Source organism: Sardina pilchardus, chromosome 19 (genome assembly GCF_963854185.1).
Source record: "Sardina pilchardus chromosome 19, fSarPil1.1, whole genome shotgun sequence".
Taxonomy (NCBI): Eukaryota; Metazoa; Chordata; class Actinopteri; order Clupeiformes; family Clupeidae; genus Sardina; species Sardina pilchardus.
Genome location: NC_085012.1, coordinates 9,758,764 through 9,774,257, shown reverse-complemented (window position 1 = coordinate 9,774,257; position 15,494 = coordinate 9,758,764). Strand labels below are relative to the sequence as shown.

The 15,494-nt window shown below is 45.5% G+C and overlaps 1 protein-coding gene across 3 annotated transcripts in view; it reads right to left on the bottom strand.

The window, feature by feature from the left end:
• The window catches only part of rnpc3 (RNA-binding region (RNP1, RRM) containing 3), a 15,099-nt gene extending 3,522 nt beyond the window's left edge, over positions 1–11,577 (bottom strand). For 2 of the 3 annotated variants that reach the window (XM_062520782.1, XM_062520783.1), the window contains exons 1-11: positions 11,522–11,577; positions 10,209–10,374; positions 9,918–9,965; positions 9,711–9,820; positions 8,349–8,438; positions 6,393–6,504; positions 5,121–5,189; positions 3,585–3,724; positions 3,009–3,134; positions 1,964–2,127; positions 1,443–1,478 (exon numbers count right to left, since the gene is read on the bottom strand). In XM_062520782.1, coding sequence (XP_062376766.1) covers positions 1,443–1,478; positions 1,964–2,127; positions 3,009–3,134; positions 3,585–3,724; positions 5,121–5,189; positions 6,393–6,504; positions 8,349–8,438; positions 9,711–9,820; positions 9,918–9,965; positions 10,209–10,367 — 1,054 coding nt within the window. In that variant the 5' untranslated portion in view covers positions 10,368–10,374; positions 11,522–11,577. The remainder of the gene's footprint in view (positions 1–1,442; positions 1,479–1,963; positions 2,128–3,008; positions 3,135–3,584; positions 3,725–5,120; positions 5,190–6,392; positions 6,505–8,348; positions 8,439–9,710; positions 9,821–9,917; positions 9,966–10,208; positions 10,375–11,521) is intronic. The other variant, XM_062520784.1, reaches the window with a different exon arrangement.
• Positions 11,578–15,494: the final 3,917 nt, after the last annotated feature.

Below are 15,494 nucleotides of genomic sequence, written 5' to 3'. Positions count from 1 at the left end.
AGGGCAGGGCAGGGCAGGGCAGGGCACGACTGGCATCTGGCACATGGGTACCAGACCAGATGAGACGCGTGCGAGAGGATAAGAGAGGAGAGAGTGAGTGGTGTGAGTGCGTGTGTGTGTGTGTGTGTGTGTGGTTGGGAGGGAGAGGGGCAAGGATGATGGCGCGGCAAGCCGGCGCAAATCCTCTGCAGCCTTGTCGTTCAGATCTGGACGGGTGCATCCGAGTGAGAGTGTGTGTGTCTGTGTGTGCATGTGTGTGTGTGTGTGTGTGAGTGTCTGTGTATCAGAGCAGAAAGCAAGGCTCTGATAAATTCGCCTGTGAGAACTCCAGGTTTTTTTTTTTTTTGGTTTCCTCCTGTAATCTGAATTATCCAAAAACCTTATCATGCAGCTTGCGCGCCCCTTCCTGTGTTCAATTGTATTGTTTATCTGCCCAAAACGAGATGGTGGGAGAAGGGAAGGGAAAAAAATGGCCTTGTCAATCTGGTCTTGGGCAGAATGAGAGAAACACTGAGAGAGGGAGGGAGGGAGGGAGGGAGAGAGGGAGAGAGGCAGCCTTTCATATTTTCCTTTTAGTGAAGTTTTTTTTTCCCCCTTTCTACTTTCTATTTTGCTTGGGTTGAAGAGTGCAAAAACAAACAAACGCAAGATTGAAGCAAATTGAGGAAAGGAGAGGCTTACAAGTACCCTGTAAACACAGACATGCAAGTACCCTGTAAACACAGACATGCACTCACAAAGGAATGCATGCCTCACACTCACACATGTGTAACACGGATGTAAACCTATATGTTAAACCCCTTACACTTACCCTCCATTTTGAGTTCATCATCAACACTGCACACAGCCTATTTAAATTTAGTTTGTGACCACATACTTTGACTTATAATCAAGTGCCTGACCTTCTCTGAAAGCTGAGGCCCAGTAGAATTGTGTGGTATCAATAGATTGACTGTGTGATGAACTACCAGAGCTGGGCAAAGGGTAGAATGTACGTTTTTATACATTGGGATAAGCATGTATTTTACACAAAAAGTATATGTTTTATCATGGAAATCTTTACATGTCCATATTCTCGAGAGCCTATGAGAGTTAAGGTATATGGTATTCATAAACCCTTGAATTTCCCCTTGGGGATCAATAAAGTATCTATCTATCTATCTAAACTGCCAAACAAGGCATGGGGAAGTGCTGAGAAGGTGTGGGGTGTGGGGAGGTGGGTCATCCGAGACCCGGGAGCCTGGTAAGAGGGTCTACCTCGCATTGGTAAGATGAAAAGATATTGAGACCCTTTTAAATATGCATTCCTAAATCCAAAACACAAACCAGCCTAGCTAATAAGGCCAACACACACACACCCATCCACGGAAACCTCTCAGAGAGTGGCACTAATAAAGGAGGGGTGTAAATACATAAATAAATGTACATATGTACACAGCCACCTGTTTGGACTTTAGCGACTCTCAGTTTTGGTGCACCTAAAAACAGAAGTGCAAGACAGAGAAAAAGAGAGAAAGAGTCGACAAAGGAAAAGAAAAAGCCAGATCGGCGAGATAGACACAGTCAGACAGCAGAGAGGAGAGGAGAGACAGAGAGGTGGGAGAGGAAGAGGGGAATAGGGAGAAAGGGTGAGGGAGAGAGATGGGGGGGACAAGAGACTCAGTCATTCTCTATGCACACCCCTGAGTCCCAATTCACAGGGCTAACTGGTATGTTAATTAAAACCCCAGTCTCTAGTTAACACTGGTGCGTATGGGGAGTGAAGTGTGTGAGTGTGTGTCTGCGTGTGTGTGTGTGTGTGTGTGTGTGTGTGTGTGGGTGTTACCTGTGTAAGGTGTGTGTGTGTGTGTGTCTGTGTGTGCAGCTGTTACCTGTGTAAGGTGTGTGTCTGTGTGTCTGTGTGTCTGTGTGTGTGTGTGTGTGTGTGTGTGTGTGTGTGTCTGTCTGTGTGTGCAGGTGTTACCTGAGTTATCCTCTCTCTCCTCCTCACTCTCCTGCAGGTGAGACTGGTCTGGGGCTTCCAAGATGGAGGACACCTCTGGAGGGATGTGGAACTCAATCTTTTTGGGACCCAGGGCCTGAGGCTGCTCGAACACATCTGAAGCCTGGAGAACCGGAGCCGTGGCACTGCGGAACACAGCAGAACAGAGCGGCACAGGAGGGAACCAAATGTCAGTACACTTGATCATTTCTAAGCTGCTGTGGATTGAGACTGTAACAGAGATGTTTGAATGTTGACTGCTTGAAAATGAAATGTTTTGACTTTGCTCAAAAAATCTTTATATTTATCCCCCCCCCCCCTCTACGACTCTCTAGACAGAGAATCAAAGCTATGGCATTCAAGTCTTTCTGTTACAATCTCTACAGCCAGTATGCACACAATAGTCTGCAATCACAAACAATTTAATATTATCTGCAGTATCTTCAAGAAAAAGTGTTGCATCATTGCAGTGCCTAATCTTTTCTAGTGCTACAAAAAAGGACATGTCAGGCACATCATCTTAAGTAGTCCAGACAGTGACAATGTAATTAAATACCCACACTATGCAGAATCTACAATCAATTAAACCTAATCCTGAGGAATACACACTAATGAGAATACTAAAATAGCACCAATGCAAACCATATGGAATAATCAAATATGCATTTAATATCTAGATCTTATAACTTAAGATATGAGTTCTACAATTAGCAGTGGCTCGTTTATTGCTAATTACTAATAAATAGCTTACCTTTCTATATACCAATTACTCTAAAATACTACAATAATAATTATTGCATGCTGATATGTAATATGTAATGTAACTATTTTCCACAGAACCACAGACTGGCCTACAGAGGAGGAAATGAGGGGAGCCCATCTTTGCCATATGCACTGAGTGCAAACTTGCAAAGACAGACAGACAGACAGACAGACAGACAGACAGACAGACCACTACATCTCCACTCTAAGCAAGGGAGTGGAGTGGGACTGGCAGACATGCAGAGACGTGACCGTGCTGAGCCACCTGTGCGGTTCCGGCTTGGGCGCGTAGAGCAGGTCCTTCAGCTTGGGCTTCTTCCTGGCGGCCGACGCTTTCGTCCGGGCTGGCCTCTTGCACGGCTGGTTGACCAGACCCATGAGTCTCACCATCCTGGGTGGGAGGGTGAAGTAGATATAATGCGGTAAAGAGATAGCGTTAATGTTTCATGTGTTCAGCTGTCAGTAAAGCTCAGGCTGGGGAGGATGTGCGTTTGGCATCCTGAAGGTCGGCACGAGACAGACACCCCTCGTCTCTGCAAGCCCGAGCTTTACTAATTCACAGCTTTGCCTCCCCTCTTCCAGTTCAGATGCTGATAGAACTGCCTAAGGGGCCCCCCTCGATTCGTAGTAGTCAAGGTGGAAGAGTTAAGTTGACTACTGTGAATGATTTGCGCATAGCTGTCAGACCATTATGCTGGTTCTTATAGCTCCTGACATCCATAAGCGGATTTAACCTGGAGGTGGAGACCCGCCCAGGTTAAACTAAACGAAGGGGAAAATGGCCGGGGGAGGAGGCAGGCAAAGGCAGAGCTGGCTGTGTGTGTGTTTCGTCGACACGTACCTCTCTTTCTCCTCCTCGTCGCCCTCGCTCTCGTACTCGGACTCCTCCTCGCTAGCGTCCGTCCCCTCCGTCGGAAGAGGGGGGTTCTCTGGGGGGAACGGGGGCGGCACGGGGCCCGCAGGTACGTGGTACATCTCAAACTGGACACAGGCACCGACAGAAGATTCAGGTGTACAAACAGTACGCTCTAAAACAGAGTTATCCAAGAAAATCCCACGTCTAACCACCATGATATCATACAAAAGCTACAACATAAGTTAGCTGCTGTTCATAACCTCTCCTCACCAAAACAATACCATCTGTCTGTTACCTATCTTGAATTGTCTTTTTTTCTGTTGAGAATGGGGTGAGTCAGATTCATGGCCAGACATCCTTTTTAAAGGAACACGTTAGCCTAATTGGAGCTATAGGCTAACTGATGGAACCCACTTCTAGGAAATTATGCTAAGCTAGGCTAACAGTCTCAGACTGGGTTACTGTATGCAGTTTGTCTCTTCTTATCTAACTCTGGGGTACACAACAAAGAAGCAAACTCCCCCAAAAAGTTCCCGTGTCCCTGTAAAGGGATATTCCACCATTTGTGGAATTACACTAATTTTCCACCTCCCCTTGAGTTACAGTTCATCCAGCCATTCTCTGAGTCTGGCGACACCACTTTTAGCTCCAGCCTAGCATAGATCATTGAATCTGATTAGACCGTTAGAACTGATTACGCCTGAATGAGAGTATAGTTCCACGTCAAATCAGCCAAGAAAATCGCCACGTTTCATTTTCCGTTGGTCTTATTACACTTTCTAACTTGAGAGGAGACAAGTATCAAATAGGAAAATTACCGGAAATCTTAGTCACTTTTAAATGTGATGCTAGCAAGCGAAATGCTAACGGTCTAATCCGATTCAATGATCTATGCTAGGTTGGAGCTAAAAGTGGTATCTCCAGACTCAGAGAACGGCTGGATGAACTGTGTTTAACTCAAGGGGAGGTGGAAAATGAGTGTAATTCCCCAAATTCTGGAATATCCCTTTAAGTATGTGTCCAGTTTTTGTCAATGCCTTTCCACATGCCTTGTTTGTTTATTGCAATGCAGTGTTTGACGTGTGATTGATTGTCGCATGATTGCTCATGCGTATAACATTCCTTGACTCAAGAAAGATGGACTAATGTCTAGGTCGAATGTGCAAAACGAATGCACAGATTAAATAGTCAGTCAGGTTTTAGAGGCAATTTTGTGAAATGTGATTTCAACAGTCTACAATTTCAGGCAAATTGTCCATGGGCAAAAAATAACTTCAATATGGATTTTTTTTTTTTTTTTTTTCATTTTTTATCTGTAACACGATTGCAGCACTCTCATGGCACACCAGTGTGCTGCTGTGGAAGACCGTCTGAGAGAAAGACTGGTCCACAGGATCCACAGTGCAGTCTAAATGAACTGTACCACCACCACCAGCAGCAGCAGCAGCATAACTCTGTGGTAGTGCTGTGGTAATGGGAAGTGTAAAGCTTTGCGATGGGGCTGCTGAACTGAAGCCTCACCATGGGAGGTCTGGGCGTCAGGGGGCCGAACGGACACGGCAGGTTCATCTTGTTCATCAGGTGGAGGACCTGAGAGAGCCAGAGGCAGAGAGAGAGAGAGAGAGACAGAGAGAGAGAGAGAGAGAGAATGGAAGAGAGAAGGAGAGAGAGAGAGAGAGCAAAAAGAGAGATGGATATCAAAGGCACACATGAAAAAAGATGGAGGGGAGAGGAGAAAGGGATAGAGGTAGAGAGAGAAAGAGGGAGCGAGCAAGCCACTGAGTCATAACCTTCTACCAGCAAGTGATGCTTATTATAACCGCCAAGATCCAGATCCAGATCTAGAGTGTATTATGAAGTCTGAGGCGCAGCACAACCGCTGCTGTGTGTGTGTGTGCGTGTGTGCGTGTGTGCGTGCGTGCGTGCGTGCGTGCGTGCGTGCGTGCGTGCGTGCGTGCGTGCGTGTGTGTGTGTGTAAATATATGTGTATGTGCATGCATGGGTGTCTCTTTCCCTTTGTCTCTCTCCTCCCACTGAACTTCCCGCACCTGCTGTTGTGCACCACGCCGACGAGGCGTAATTGTGGCCTCGCCCCCCATATGCAACCCAGATTGCCGCTGCGCCGCACGTGGATCGGGAGCGTTTAGGGCTCTGACTGACAGGACGAGGCTCAGCCAGCACTCGCCTGCCGAGACGCAGCCTCTTCTCCCACAACACAACAGCGCCACCCAGAGGCCCCCTCGCGGAGCAGCTCCGGCGGTTCATAATTCAAAGGTAGGGGAGAGGAGAGAGAGGGGAGAGAGAGGGGCGAGAGGAGGCTCGTGGCTGGAGGGGGAAAATGTTAAGCCTATAAATCATTCCTACCACTTAGGTTCATTATTAATGCTCTTTCTCCCTCCTGAAAATTTAAATGCAAATATTTGCTATTTGATCTTTTCAGGGGAAAAAAAAAGACAGGGGGGGGGGGAGGGGGGCAAAGGGTTGGAGAGAAAGAAAAAGTCTGGATGTGTTTCAAAACTGCCAAGTGCCAATTAAAAAGACGGCAGAAGAAAAAAAAATAGCACTTCTTGTTTGTTTTCCTTTCTAGTTTTTATTCAAATTACTGCTGGGGCTCGCTTTGGCTTTTAGAGGAGTCGATTATGGTCTTTTGAGACGAGGTAGTAGACGACAACAAAAGAAAAACATGAACTTGAAATGAACTGCACGTGCTTGGCATGGTTTCCCTGCATGAACTGCTAAATAGCAAGCGGAGACGGCAGAAGATATGAACACTCGTCCGCGCGGCGTACTCACCTGAACGTAAAACTTGGGCACGCTCAGCAGTGCGTGTGTGATGTTCGTCACGACGCCGTTACTGGGCGGAGGGTATAAATATTTCAGCGTCGGGTTCGCTTGGAATTTCAACCTGTGGAGGGAGTCAGAAGAGGCAGTCCTTGAGTATTTTGAAGCAAAACATACATGAAGACCTTTGTTGACACAAAAGTAACCCCAATGGCCGCTCAAAATAATACAAAAATAACGCCCCTACGACAATAGGCCACCTAAATAACAGTGATGCAAGAAGCCGCAAGAAGCCGACTTCCAGGGCTCTGGCTGTCTGGTTTTGTTTTCTTTTTCGTTTCTCTTTTTAAGGGAAAAATGTCAATCTGTGGTTTGCCCGAGAGGAACTCGATAGCCCGGCTCCATTCAGGCACAGTGGGGAGGAGGCCCGGCATGCAATCCCGCCGTCTATTCAGCCTCGACGCGAGCGCTTTCGACAGGCCTGCACAGCACACGAGGGAGGCTGAATCAAACCCTTTTCAACAGATGTCTGCGCTTTGCCTCTGAGGGAACAAAGTGGGGGGACATGGCAGGGCTCCTGCCTACTGTGTTAAGGGCAGCCTCCATGTCTGACACAAACTATAAGACAGCGGCTCAACTATTTCCAGGACGGAGCCTGCGGTATACAAAAGGTACAGCAGAATTGCCATAGCGGAAGAAGTGCGGGGCACACACAATGATTGATGGCTCCTTGACATTTCAGCTTGAAATAGTAACACAGTCTGTGATCATAGCCTTGTCGTATTTCAAGACTAAACTAGTTTTGTGTGCCTGTAACACAATTGTGAATCCTGCTTCTATCGGCACAGACATCAGATGAACAACTGTAAGATGAGCCAAAATATTAGGCCCTGGGAACACTAAAGAAGTTGCCAGAACAGACTCGCAGACGAGCACACGCAGGTTGTAGAGTGGTGCTGATTCCTGTCCTCCTATTACCCCTATAAATGACTTACATCTTCACATGCCTATGAGGACGTAGGCTATACACAATTATTTACATGCAACTTAATATGCATTATACGCATGCAACTACTTCCACCATGGACACCAGATATCAAGACTGGCAAGTCCAAAAAGAGACCCAACTCACAAATAAGCATGCTCAAAATAAATCGATCAATTTCCTTTTTATTTGCAGTCGACCAAATAAAAAGTGTTTCTTTTGTATGACTAGGAACAGGTAGCAAAGCGACAGAAGAATGAAAGTAAGAGAGAAAGTAAAGGGGGTGTGGGGGGGGGGGGTGTCAGTGGGGCTGCGCGTGATTGAAGGTGAGGTGACTAGCACTCATGGCGAATTATATCATAGCCCTGAGCGTCTCTATCAAAGGCCACCTGGCGCCGGCACATGGCAGTGGCAGCCGGCCTGTCAGACGTGCGGGGCACCGCAGCCAGACGGGGCCACGTAATTGGACATGAGACTGCCCGAGACAGCCTCTCATCAGCTCTCCATCAGCCCAGGGCAGCGGCAGGGCGCTCTGAGGACGACAAGGGCCAACGCTGACACCTCCATCGGAGGGCCTGCCGTGTGTGTGTGTGTGTGTGTGTGTGTGTGTGTGTGTGTGTGTGTGTGTGTGTGTGTGTGTGTGTATGTGTGTGTGTGTGTGTGTGTGTGTGTGTATCAAGAGAGTATGTTTGGGTGCATTTCTATGAGTGACAGAATGAGGGGGGGGGGAAAGGGGACATAAGTGTTCTGAGAGGTGCCAGCAAGCACAACACTTTCAAATCCAGTCCAAATCTCTGACATCTCTGACAATACATGTAAACACGATCAGTAAAGGATAACGCGCACACAATCGTAAACTTGCCCCTGTAGTAGGTCTAGGTAGGTATGCTTTTCCTCACATGATCTAGCAGGTGGATACTTGCAAAGTGTAGCGTTGGCAAAACATTCCACAGTTACGTACGAAATAAAGAGGAGCTACTTACCCCAGGTTTGGAGCAATGCCAGTTTCTACGAGAGGAACGTTCTGTGGTAGTCGACTTTTCCTCCCCTTTCCGTCCTTCTCCTCAGGAGCACTGAAACAAGAGAGTCAGACAGAACAGTCCATATCAGATAGTAGACTTCTTCAGAACGGCACCTTACTTATTGGGTAAAAGGTCCAGATGGTCTCTCATGTCTGGGTGGATATGTTTTTGCCCTTTGATAAAGCTTTGTTCATTAAAAATTACAGATGACAATATTGACCACTGGAACAGTGTTGAGTGAACAGTTAGAAATGAAAATAAAAGCCAAATAAGACTAGTATGCATAATTAGATTATAGTAAACTATGTATTAGCCTAACTGGTCATATGATGCTGTTCTGTGTTGGACTGGTAAGCTTCTATTCTCCTCCAAGATCCAAGAAAAAAAGTCTGCAGTTATATCATGGGGAGACAGAAACAGCACACTAGCCTCCAAAGATACAAACAGGCCCACTGATTTCTGAATGTCAATGAGTTGATTCAGCTCAATATTCCAAATTTCTCCTTAATTTGTGCCACCACTGATTGGTGAGCACGCCCAGTGCACAAGAAACACAGCACCCCCGGCCGACTGTGAAGCTCATCAATCAGAATTTCTGTGCCCCTCGCACATTACATACACTCACCAGAGTCAAGGAGGATGAAATTAATTCAGAAATGTAGTCAGAATGTCACAAATTTAACTTTGCACGATTGTTTGTAGCTTTTGCAATTGCGTTGGTTCATATTGCGACTATGATTGCGATAATTGTGCAGTTCGACTGAAAACACATTTATTAATGAAAACAGATAGCCTTGAACTCTTGATTCTGCTATGACGTTTGTTATACAAGATACTGACAGAGCAATAACAGCTATTAAGGTATTTGACATCCTCAAATTTTGTGGTCTGGGTAAATTTGGGCTGGCTTCCAAGCTAGGTTGAAACATGCCCCATGATCAAATCCAACTGGGGTGTTGCCAAACTCAATTTCTGATAAGAATTCGAGTCTGGCTATGCCAGCCTAGAAAATAGTGGACACTCGAAATATCCAGTGTCATATTTTTAGTATGGATGGACAGAAGTGGAGACTTTTCAAAGCGATCATGCAGGCTCCCCAATTTTTCTTCCTGAATGGGTCAGCTAAACATGCAAGCTACCCTTTCATGATTTGTCAAGCTCTTACCATATGACCCTTTCCCAGAAGGAAACAAATGCCCAGTGTAGGTAAATGGTCAAGTGATACACATTTTCAGAGGTGTATAATGTGGACTGGGATAGTTTCTGATTTGGTAAGATATACGAAAATGACCGCAATAACTTTATTTCAAGAAGCACACTTACCCATCAGTTACAGGTGGGTCCTTCAGCACAGTGACACTCTCCTGTTCCCTGGCAAATTCAACAACTAGAGTGTGGCCAAGAACCTTGAGCTGATGCAGTCTGTTTAGTGCCTGTGAAGGAAGAGAGGGGAAGTGGTCAAGTCAGCCAGAGATACTAAATCCTACATTCATTAACATTACAAGACAGATAAAAAAGAGACCTTCATACCTTAGCAGCGGAAGCCTCACTGTCGAAAGTTGCAAAAGCTGTGTGTTTCTGGGGGACCAAATGAATGAAAGATTATCATGAAGAATAATGATTGAAAGACGCAAGCTGGTAAGAAAAAAGGAAATCTACAATCTTTCGGTCAAGCCTGCTAAAAGCTGTGGAACTAGAGCCATGTTCCTGTGAACTTAAACGAGGGTCATATCCTCACATATTCTCCTTACAGTGGTGTGCTTATTAAGGAACGACCAGTTGGTCTTGAGATGGCACACCCGACTCTTTAAGTGAACTAACCAGAACTCCTCTCTCTGACAAAACCCGGACAGCTCCTGCTCCAAAATACTTGAGAAGGTCCTCCTTCTCCTCTCTGGTCAGGTCAGCCGGCAGGTGACGGACGATGACTGTCCGGCTCCGCTTGCTCTGCACTGAACCATCCCCATGGTCTGTTGCCATGGCTCTCCTTACAAGGGGACACACACAAAACATTAACATTACATAAACATAAAAACAAGAGATTTTACCAGAAACGTTTTGTTCACATATGAAATTCTGAAAAAATCTTGCAACTAGCAGCTAGTTGACTAAGTAGGACCAAATACTGTACTGTGCCTACTGCCTCCTACCACTTGTCTCTGTTCCATGGGTTAAGGTTAACGTTGGAATAGTTGGCAAGTAGCACGATACAGTGAGATACAGGAAGAAAGTGGCACAAGACAGAGGGCCAGTGGCAGCTACACTACAGTCAAATAGTATAAAAGTACTTCTATTCATGGGTTTCATCAGGTCCCTTTCCACAGGTGTGTAAATTCAAACACCTAGATTATGAATGCAGACTGCATGGTGCTTGATTAACACACCAGTGGAAAGGGACCTGATGAAACCCATGAATACTCTGGTATAGTACAGTGCGGTGCAGTTTTTGCTCACTACTACCGCTCAGTTGACACCTCAAGCAGTACACAGACCCCATAAAAAGCCTTAAATGTGGCTTCCAGGCCACTGGTCTACCAAGGCCTGTGTTGTGGGTCAGCCCAACTTATCAATGCAGTCCACAAAAGGCATGCTTGCCACTGGATACTGCATCTCCAATGATAACGTTAGGATTCATAATGAAGATGTGCAGTGTGACAACTGGAAATGCTGAGTTAATGATTGGTCGTACCACAGAATCCGTTCTTAATTAATGGAATGATGAGACAGACATGTATTACGACAGGTAAGTTGCATGCTGCATAATGAAGCTGAACAGTTAACGTTAGCTAGCTCGGTAGCGCTACTACAACTAGACAATCCTTGTCAATTATCAGAGTTAGGCGCTTTTAAAGTTAAGCTGACACATGTTTTATAGACTACAACATGTTTTTATAGGGGCTCGCAGGAATGTCTACTGAAACTTGCAAAATGTATTGTATAGCAAAAACAACATTAGCTGCCTGTGTTATGGTAGCGAAATAGGCTAACATCCAGTGAGCTGCAGCAGCTCAATTTGGCAACACGAAGGGGCGGTTTAGCGTTTGTCCCAGGATATTACCTGAAGCACTTTCGGTAACTGCATTCTTTTTCACTTGCCCCGTACATTTAACAAATAAAAGTTTAACATATCCTACCTAAAAAGTGAAGAGTCGTGCACGAATTCAAAGTGTTCACATGAGTATCCGGCATGTAGTGGTTACTTCCGGAAAATACGACTTCTGATTGGATAGAGAACAAATAGGTCCCTCCTACAACGTCGATGATTGGATGTGGTGAGATATCAATCAAACACTACAACTATTTTGCATTGAAACTGGGCAAGACAGAATGGATTTTTCATTATTTAGCCAACAGAGGTCACTGTCAGCAAACAAAATTAACAGATAACGGCGCGCTGTCTTGTTGAGGTTTTCAAACGTGTGCATTAGTGCACAGAGCTTACACATTCCATACAAGCCAACCAAGATGGAAAATGCATTCTGACATCTTACAAATAGAAAAAAGAGTTGCTTCAAGGTGAAAAAGTTCAACACTAGATGTCATGAAGGTGAAGAAAGGTAATCGACAGGTGAAGTTTTTTTTTCTTTCATTTTTCTTATCTCAGAATGAACCTAATTTGGCCTAATTTGTCAATTTATTTCAGTGTTTTCCTAATCTAAATAAGTACAGACTTGAATATATATATATATATATGTATATATTATGCCTGAGAGAAATCTGAATGATAATGAGAGCCTATATGTGAATGTGTCTCCAGACTCACCCAGTCTCTCTCCCTTCTCTATGGCCTCAGTGTGTGTGGCTCACATAGAAGAGTGAGTAAACCTGGCGTCTGACCAAGCCAAATCCTGGCCTAGTCTGTCTCATTCCCAGCTATACTGGCTCTCTCTATTCCTGAGTCACTTCTGTTTACATTGGGAGAGGACATCTTTGATGTGTAGGGCAATGGGATCGATTCCAAAGCATAAGGAGAGTGTTTGAAGTACAGGATGAGCATATGTCTGGCCTTGTACAAGAGTGACACTTTCATTAATCGGACCCAAAATGTGTTTCCCATTTCTAATCAAACACTTGCCTTCAGACATTCAGTGCCAACAACACTGACTTTGTATGTTTGTTTGAGACCTTGGTGCAAATGTTTCCATTTATGCCTGCTCTGACATGCCAGTCATTGGTCAGTTTTACACAAACTGGAGGAAAGTTGATCATGCATTAGGAGCCATTTAACGTAAAAGTAGTAGAAATAGTAGCCTGCGCTTCACCCCTGGAGATCTCCCCAGTGTTGTCAGGGACCCTCCAAATTCCTGCGCAAATGAAGTCTTTTCTTTGCGGACAGCGCGGGCATTCCTTGCATGGGGGAAACAATGCTCCCTTTCAGGGTGGCTGGCTCTGAAATTTCACAGGTGAGGGGAGGAACGGAAGACATCTGATCCCGTTCCCCCGGCCCCGAGTGCTCCGCTCGTTCGCTGGGAGTTCAAGACGCCGCGGAGAGAGAGGGGGGCTGACCGGCTGGCCGGTATGGCCGACTAGCTGTGGGCCACCCCGTCAGCTGGCCAGACTAGTGGCAGAAATGTGTCAAAAAGAAAAAGGCCCTTGCCTCGTCAGCAGGGCCCCAGTGAGAGACCCACAGTTGAGCCGCCATGTTGACTATGCACATTTGGACCCACTTTATAAACTCTCTTGGAAAAAAGAGGTACTCCGCCCATGCTTTTTTTTTTTTTTGTATAGCCCTCCTCATGGAAAAAGGTTGGGCTTTGATTCTAAGCGCCATGTATGTCAGGAGAGCGAACTTGTGCTTTGAGATCCTTTCATTTAAAATGGGCACAAATTTCAGGTTTTAAGAATGTAGCCTCCCAAGTAGAAGCCTAGCTTCTTAAATAAAATAAAAAAAGAAAAATGTGTAGTGCAAAGGATTGTGGGAGAAGTGCAGTGTGCAGGTCAGGCCACTGACCACTCTGACCACGCTCTTAGCATCTGAAAAGCCTGTGTCACTCCCAACAGATGGAAACGCTTCACGCTGGCCTCCTCATATTTCTCTGAGGAGGCCTCGCTTAAGGGCTCGACGAATCAAAGTTCCTTTCACCGGCAACTCGAAGACACTTTATTTGTGTTACAGCAGCGCTTTGTATCCCCCCCACCACCACCACAAATACATTTATTACAGCTTCTCAACAGGGACCTCGCAACAAAGCTGAGAGCCTGGCATGTTGAAAGGCCAAAGAAATGTTATCGGAGCTTGGATACATAATGGAGCCTTGATTGAGTCCTGATGACAACTTATGAGAGCAGCCATTTTGGCAGAACAAATCTGCCTTGTTGTGACACCAAGTATTCTGAATAAATGGAAAATATCAGTTGCCATGTCTCTCAACATAAAACTCCCCCCAAAAAAGATGAACGTGACTTTGAAGAAAAATAGATCTAAAAAAAAATAGTCTAAATCAGATTGCTTTTTTGAATCAGAAGTAACTTGCCAATTTAAAGCATTTGATAAATGCCTGGTATGCTAAAAGAGCCGTGGGCTGTGTTTGCCCGAGCAAAGGGATCACTATACCCTCCACAGGGAGACTGGGGTCTCAAGGTTGATATGTTTGCCATTAACAAACATCAATTTGGGGAGGGAGAGGGCAGGATATCTGCCCTAACTACCCATCCAGCAGTAAAAGTCTAAGGAAGGATCAACACAAATGCAGAGACTGCATTCCACCAGCTGTTATTTATGTGACAGCTCTAAAACAAGGCTGCTGTCCTTGCTGAGGGCTATACAGTCCTATACCCGACACACACACACACACACACACACACACACACACACACACACACACACTTCTTCTAACATGACGGCCCATTTTTCACGGACAATGGCAGCAAAGTATTTTCTTTGGCCTGACCTCTTATGTCACAGAGTGGACAACAGCACATTGGCTGTGCACGTTTACATCCCGAGCACCACGGATAAATAATTGAGGAGCGCTTTGAAATGTGACTTAAAAAATGTTGTTTCTTTTTTATCCTCCAGCCGTTTGGCCACACGGCCACAGATGTGAACCGGTCTATTGGATTTTTCTGGATGAAGTTTCCAGTGTCTCAGTGTGACTCAGCTTTGGCTCTTTCTTCTCCCCCTCTCTCTCTCTCTCTCTCAGCATGCCCATGAAAATGCAATGAATGCTCACAGTAGCAACAATTCAGACAGTAAACCAAAGTCAGGCTGTGACTCAGGTCTTAAAGACAGCCCTTTCATACTGGAGAGTCTGAGTGGGGCAGTGAACATTCCTCTCCAGGGACCTAACGTATTTATAATGGACCTTTATGGAATCCACCATTTTTAAATGGGGATTCATTGTTCATTCTTTGGGCCAAGGTTGTGTTGGTTAGAATCTTTTTTTCTTTTTTCCCTTCACCCCCAGCTGCAGTCTGTGGGTTACTGTACAGGAGACTTCCCAGACTTAATGTGTTTTCTCCGAAAATATTAACAATTGGTAATCATCAGGGTATGTGGCTTTGGTAGCTCAGCTGAACTTATAATTATGAGTCAAAGGTAAAGACTTCTCTTTCTCTCTCTCTCTTTCTCTTTCTTTTTGCCTCTCTCTTTCTCTCTCACCCCCTCTCTCTGTGTGTGTGTGTGTGTGTGTGTGTGTGTGTGTGTGTGTGTGTGTCGGTGTGTCTGTGTGTGTGTGTGTGTGTGTGTGTGTGTGTGTGTGTGTGTGTATGTCTGTGTGTGTGTGTCTGTGAGTGTGTGTGTGTCCTGTGTGTCCATCTGTTTGATAGGGCTTCTCTCAGATGAGTGTGGAATGCTTCCACGTAGTGTGTCCACATTCTCTCTCTCTCCCGCAGCACATCTCTGCTATGCATCGCCCGTCATGTAGAGGATGCATCACTTCCTCTAGTCTACAGTACGTCCCCTACCCCCCCCCCCCCCCCCCCCCCCCCCCACTGTGTAACCCCCCCAGCTCTGAGGCATTTATATGAAAGCCATCTACATGTTTCTTACACACAGTTTGAATGGTAATTGAGTGAGAACCTGACCTTTTGTCCTTTGTTTTTTAACTCCTTTCCACCTATGGTTCAGGGCTTTTTCCAGCCCTCCCATTAAATCACTTTGACTGT